The sequence below is a fragment of the Astatotilapia calliptera genome, chromosome 20 (assembly GCF_900246225.1).
Source record: "Astatotilapia calliptera chromosome 20, fAstCal1.2, whole genome shotgun sequence".
Classification (NCBI taxonomy): domain Eukaryota; kingdom Metazoa; phylum Chordata; class Actinopteri; order Cichliformes; family Cichlidae; genus Astatotilapia; species Astatotilapia calliptera.
In genome coordinates, this window is record NC_039321.1 from 17,789,364 (window position 1) to 17,795,678 (window position 6,315).

A 6,315-nucleotide genomic window follows, 5' to 3' on the forward strand; every position below is an offset into this window, starting at 1 on the left:
ATAGTTTTATCTTAATTTCATGTCCACAATCCCAGTAAAATACAAAGAAGTGCTCACACAGAGGATACAGAGAAAAAATCTTGCCAGAAGGTAAACAGTAGAGAAAAGAAAGGTGGCACAGTGAGTATGCAGGTCCCCACCCTGTACACAGAACACCCCTAGCTAATCAACAAAAAGAGTCTTTGCCAAATGCCTTTCCTGCCCTCCCAGCTCGGGCTCTGATGCTGTTTCTCTACAAGCATCTGGGTGTGTCAAGCCCAGATCGCTTTACAGGGGTGGCGCTATTACCTGTCTGACAGGCTGAGCCAATCTACACTGCCTGCAAGCACACCTTTCAGGATCCAGGTAATAGGAGGAGGGTTGAGGGGAGGCGCAGAGGAGGCTGAGCTTACCGGGACCTCCTCCTCAGCTGGAGACAGATAAAAATCCATCGTAGACAGAGACAAGACACTTAGAGGGACTTGACCTTCCTCTTAGTGGGCTCCACTACGCTCCCAAACCTCTCTCTCTTTGCTTTTCTCTTTGAATCCTTCCTCTTAAGAAGAAACCAGCCATGTCGTCGACCAGAATGTCCACAAAAGTTGTGCGGAGCAGCTATAGTGGAGGTGGACAAGCTGGTGGTGGTGGTAGTTTCCGTATGGGAGGAGGAGGAGGAGGAGGAGGAAGACAAAGTTTTTCCTCAAGATCTGTCAATCTAGGGGGGCCAATGATAATGTCATCATCAACCTCAATGCTCAGATCAGGCATGGCTAGCGGTGGTGGTGGTGGTGGTGGTGGTGGTGGTTTCAGTAGTTATTCTTTTGCCTCTGGTGGTGGCAGTGGTCTTAGTTTGGGTGGTGGTGGTTTTGGTGCGGGCGGTTTCGGTGGTGGTGGTGGCGGCGGCGGCGGTTTCGGTGCAGGCGGTTTCGGTGGTGGTGGTCCAGGAGGTTTTGGATCAGTGCCTCTGATCACACAAGTCCAAGTAAACCAGAGCTTGCTGGCCCCCTATAACCTTGAGATCGACCCCAACATCCAAACTGTCCGCACCCAGGAGAAAGAGCAAATCAAGACTCTCAACAACCGCTTTGCTTCCTTCATTGACAAGGTAAGAGTTTCATAAAAAAGTTTCAGGCCGTTTTATTCTTCTCAAGCAGGAGCTACTCTAGTTGCACTGAAAGCTTTGTACACTTCATTGAGAAGGTGAGTGGCACGTTTCCTATCTGATATTGAAAAAGGTTTTGTCTAGCTTTTATTTTAGTCTCACAACATGTCAGCAGAATGAAAATCCTGAAGCTGGTTTCTAATATATTAGAAAAAGATGCAAAGGCAGGCTCTTGTTGAAAGGGCCCTTGAGCTCATTAAATATTATGCAACAGCTTAACTAAACCTGGAAATGCTAACTGAATGCTGATGAATGTTGAGAACTGCTGGGTGATTTGCTTAAAATTCACCCCTCAAACTAAGCAACATGATGCTCCTTAAAATTGCATTATGAGCACAGCCTGCAAGCTGTCTCTGTGTAGAGTGAAAGCATGGAAACAGTAGAGCGGTCATATCCAGTTACTGCTGCATTATCAGGTGAGAGGAGCGAGGGATCTGGTTATCACTTGTTCCCATGGCAGCAAGAAGTGACAGGCTTTTACTTTAAATTCTCCCACATGCAGTTTCATGTTTAATTAAAGACGATGCATTGATGAGGGACCGTTTCTCTCAGGCAGTAATGGCAAAGTCGCTAACCACACCCTGTATGAGAAAATGCTGAGCTAGCTCTTTCTGCGCGCTACGTGCCACACCTTATCTGTCTTCAAACAGGTAACCTGATCCCATCCTTTGAAGACTCCTTATTTCAAATTTCAAATAAAACGGTATATTACTGCAATAAAGCATCACAAAAACAATCATTAATAGCAGGAAAAAATGGCTTAGATGTTTAAAGAACATTTTTGTTTAGTATAATATATTAAACTAAAGTATAATGCGCATTGTACATTTGACATAACAGTTAATATCTTTAGGTGTGACACATTAATTGGTGAGGGTTGAGGCAGGCACGTTCAATCAGTGAAAGTATGCATCCTGGAGGCGAGGGAGCGCTGATGTCAAGTGGTTGGAGGAGGGTGTGGCACCTTAAAGACACACCCAGAAATGGACCTTTGGGCTCTACTGTTTAATCAAACAATGGTTGATCTTCTAAGTCTCACAAACAAGCTCCACAGTGCAGTGTGTCTAGAACAGTCGTGCACTGTGAGGAATTTTAATATGGTCGTTGGCATTTTTTTGCCTGCAAGAGTTTTTAATGTGGGAAAGTTACACGTGATCCATGGACTGATGGATCTCCAGAGAAAAACAAGCCGGTCTAGGACCTCAAGGCAAGTATTGCTATTCTATGACTGCAGATCTAAATTTGTCAAATTATGTCACCATTTAGGTCCGCTTCCTGGAGCAGCAAAACAAAATGCTGGAGACCAAGTGGAGCCTGCTGCAGGAGCAGACCACCACCCGCTCCAACATCGATGCCATGTTTGAAGCTTACATTGCCAACCTGCGCAGACAGCTGGACGGGCTGGGCAATGAGAAGATGAAGCTGGAGTCTGAGCTGAAAAACATGCAGGGACTGGTGGAGGACTTCAAGAACAAGTGAGTTCCCACGAGTCACAATGAACACAGCAGCTGACTTCCAGTAGATGATGCCTGATCGTGTTCAGCTCATTTTTCTTGCATTTTTTGCGACAGATATGAAGATGAAATCAACAAGCGTGCTGGAGTCGAAAACGAATTTGTGCTCCTTAAGAAGGTGAGAATGGATGTGCCATTAAAAAGTTGTCATAATGATGATAGATGATGCATGAATTATCATTTCTGCAAGCGCCGTGACTAATGCAGTCTACTTTATCCTCCTTTACAGGATGTAGATGGAGCCTACATGAACAAAATTGAGTTGGAGGCCAAGGTTGACGCTCTTCAGGATGAAATTAACTTCCTCAGAGCTATCTATGAAGCTGTAAGAAAAAACAAACAAACATTGAATGGCATTGTGGCACACACAGATGTGTTTATTTTGTACTATTTTTTTTTTTAATCTTTCAGTTCAATTTTTTTTTTAAAGAACTTGTGTCTTGTTCACAGGAGCTTGCTGAGCTTCAGGGACAGATCAAGGACACTTCTGTCATTGTGGAGATGGACAACAGCCGCAGTCTGGATATGGACTCCATTGTGGCTGAAGTCAAGGCACAGTACGAGGACATCGCCAACAACAGCCGAGCGGAAGCTGAGAAATGGTACCAGTCCAAGGTAGGTAGAGAGAGTCTGCCAAGTCAAATAAAAGTGGATTGGTCTGTGGAATCTGGAATAACACTTGTTCTCAATCTGATTCCTTCAGTTCCAGGAGATGCAGGCCAATGCAAACCAGGCAGGGGATGACCTTCGTAACACAAAGAGTGAGATTGCTGAGCTCAACCGCATGATTAGCCGCCTTCAGAATGAGATTGAGGCAGTCAAGGGACAGGTAATGCATGTTTCTGCATAGCTGATGAGATTATTTCTTACATATGTGTTAAACATAAATGCTAAACACATAGATAGCATTGTGAATGAGAAATATCACATTTAAAGCTTCTGCTAATTTTCCAACCTCCCAGCGTGCCAACCTGGAGGCCCAGATTGCTGAGGCAGAGGAGCGTGGCGAGCTGGCTGTGAAGGACGCCAAGGCCCGCATCAAGGACCTGGAAGAGGCCCTGCAGAGAGCCAAGCAGGACATGGCCCGCCAAGTCCGCGAGTACCAAGAGCTCATGAACGTCAAGCTGGCTCTGGACATTGAGATCGCCACCTACAGGAAACTGCTGGAAGGAGAGGAATCAAGGTAAGAAATAAATAAATAAATAAATAATCCTCTAAAACACAGGAGAAGCTAAACGAAGTTTTCATGGTGACAATGACATTACCAGCTCATCAAATTGTTACATTTTGTTCTTCTTTGTAGGATTGCCTCTGGTGGTGGAAACGCAACCGTCCATGTGCAGTCCACAAGCACCAGCTTCGGTATGTATTAACATATACAGCATTTTGGACTTTTTTGTTGTTGTTGTTTGTTTTGTATCAGAGTTCCAAAGTTTTACCTAAAAAACTAAATTTAAAGCCTTTCTCCTGACAAATGTGTTCTTCTCCTCACCAGGTGGTGGAAGAAGTGGTGGCGGCGGAGGCGGTGGCGGCGGCTTCGGCGGCGGCTTCGGCGGAGGCTTTGGTGGCGGCATGGGCGGCGGAGGCGGCGGTGGCTTCGGTGGCGGAATGGGCGGCGGCGGCGGCGGCATGGGCTACGGTGGCGGTATTTCCGTGGGCGGCTTTGGCAGTGGCAGCACCTCTAGCATCTCAAAAACAAGAGTCAGCTCATCCTATTCCAGCCGCCGTTAACAGAACCAGTGGCCATCTTCCAATCCATTTTTTCTTCTTCTCTTATTTTTCTTCTCCTCATCATGACCTCCATAAACCCCGCCCTGTCGTTCCCTGCATGCACAGAGCAACCTCAGAAACATATACGCTTGACAAGTCAAAGACAGCCGATCCATGTAATGGCACCACATACCCAAAGAGAGTTAGAGACATTAAATCCAAATTCAAGCAGAAAGGTACAGAGATTGTTGTGAGCAGCAAAGATGTGAGTCAGTCCTGTCTTTCTTTGATCAGTCAGCCTGGCTGTCTTTTAGTTGTTGGATGTGCTGTTGTGCATACAAGAGGATCCTTGTAGTGTCAGGACAGAGAATCCTTACAAAGCAACTACTATTGTATACAAAATGGCACCACAGGAAATTTTCTAATATCTGTCATTTTGTTATGCAGTTTGACATCATCAAAAGCAGCCACATGAAACACTTTCATATTTCTTCTCCTGTGTTAAGAGAAAAATGATTTCTCCACTGCAGTAAATAAATGGTGTTGTGATCATGCTTTACTTCTATTTTCACTCTGAATAATAAAAATGTTTTAAAAAGGATCAGGCTGACTGGAACTTCCAGGTTTATTGGGAATTTGTACCAACAAAACTGAAATAAATCTGTGTTCACATACATTTCCAGATCTTGTTCCTGTGAATTCTTACTATTGTAACATTTGAATGTCCCAAACTTTTTACTCATGATTAGCTGTAGCTGAAACTGCTGAAATAATACGGTTGATATAACACAACACTAATGTAGTCAAGCAAATAATAGTAAAATAATGGAACATTATTTACATTACATTATACAAATGTAACTGGTTTGCTTAGTTATTGTAGGGCAACACAGTGTTAATCTTCAGTTTAATTTTGAAGTGAAAAGTATTAATAAATAAGCAAACAAGTAGTATTTGTGGATAAGAGACTAGCAAACGGAAACCTCCAAGGCTAAAAATGCAGACACCGCACAAACACAAACACAAACACACACACACACACGCACACACACACACACACACACACACACACACACGCACACACACACACACTGGATTCAATATTTCAAACTTGGATCATATTTAAATTCCACATTATATGACAGAAAAACCAAATATAACCAAATAGGTTTCCTTTATTGTCTTTATAGTGATCTAAAAATACAAAACAAAAAAATAATTCAGCCCTCAAAAGGCTCCTCAAAATGACAGAGCTGGAATTCTCTTTAATATAGGACATTGATATGCAGTGCAAATATGGAAGTGACTCTATAGGCATAATTATATTGTTTCACTTATCCACCTGATGGTTTTTACTTTGCATACTATATATCATGCGGGCACTTATTCAAGCCGATGGATGATCAATTGTCTGGGACAGATACATGCTAGAAAGATATGTTAAAAACTTATTAAGCTACATTTTCGACAAATTTCGGGAAGCCCTGTGAGTATGATATGCGGCCCACACCTATGACACGGCAGATATGTGTAAGCAGGTCTGCCAAAAGTTTGACTAAGGTGAGATGAATGCAACAAGCCCGTGCAGAACCCTGAAACAGGAGAGCACACAGGACTACACTGGAGTGGTGATTGGGTGTGGCATGATAGATGTTTGTGTCTGCAGTAGAGGCTTGTAAAATGGGGCTAAAAATCAGGAGCATCAGTAAAGCAGTCTGTAACAGTTCACAATATGAGTGATCCCCACAGTATCAGTACTGCACATTTGCTTTGTTCTTTATGTAAACTTTTCCTTGGCAGCAGCAGCTTGTTAACAAAGCTGCACTTCCTGATTGAAAGCAGTACACAGGGCCCTCCACTACCTTCATTAAATGCTGTGCATTGCAGCCTAGCTCTGCTGCAGCACTGCAGCACATATTAGACTGATTGGAGTTTCCTCACTTTCCTATT

At 43.6% G+C, this 6,315-nt stretch overlaps 1 protein-coding gene across 1 annotated transcript; it reads left to right on the forward strand.

Annotated features, from left to right (window-relative positions):
• The first annotated feature begins 431 nt into the window (after positions 1–431).
• Positions 432–4,451, forward strand: LOC113013097 (keratin, type II cytoskeletal 8-like). Its single transcript, XM_026153708.1, has 9 exons — positions 432–1,084; positions 2,408–2,616; positions 2,713–2,773; positions 2,885–2,980; positions 3,106–3,270; positions 3,359–3,484; positions 3,618–3,838; positions 3,959–4,017; positions 4,151–4,451. Exons 1-9 carry the CDS (start codon positions 554–556, stop codon positions 4,384–4,386), a joined length of 1,704 nt encoding a protein of 567 aa, XP_026009493.1. The 5' UTR covers positions 432–553; the 3' UTR covers positions 4,387–4,451.
• The last annotated feature ends 1,864 nt before the right edge of the window (positions 4,452–6,315 follow it).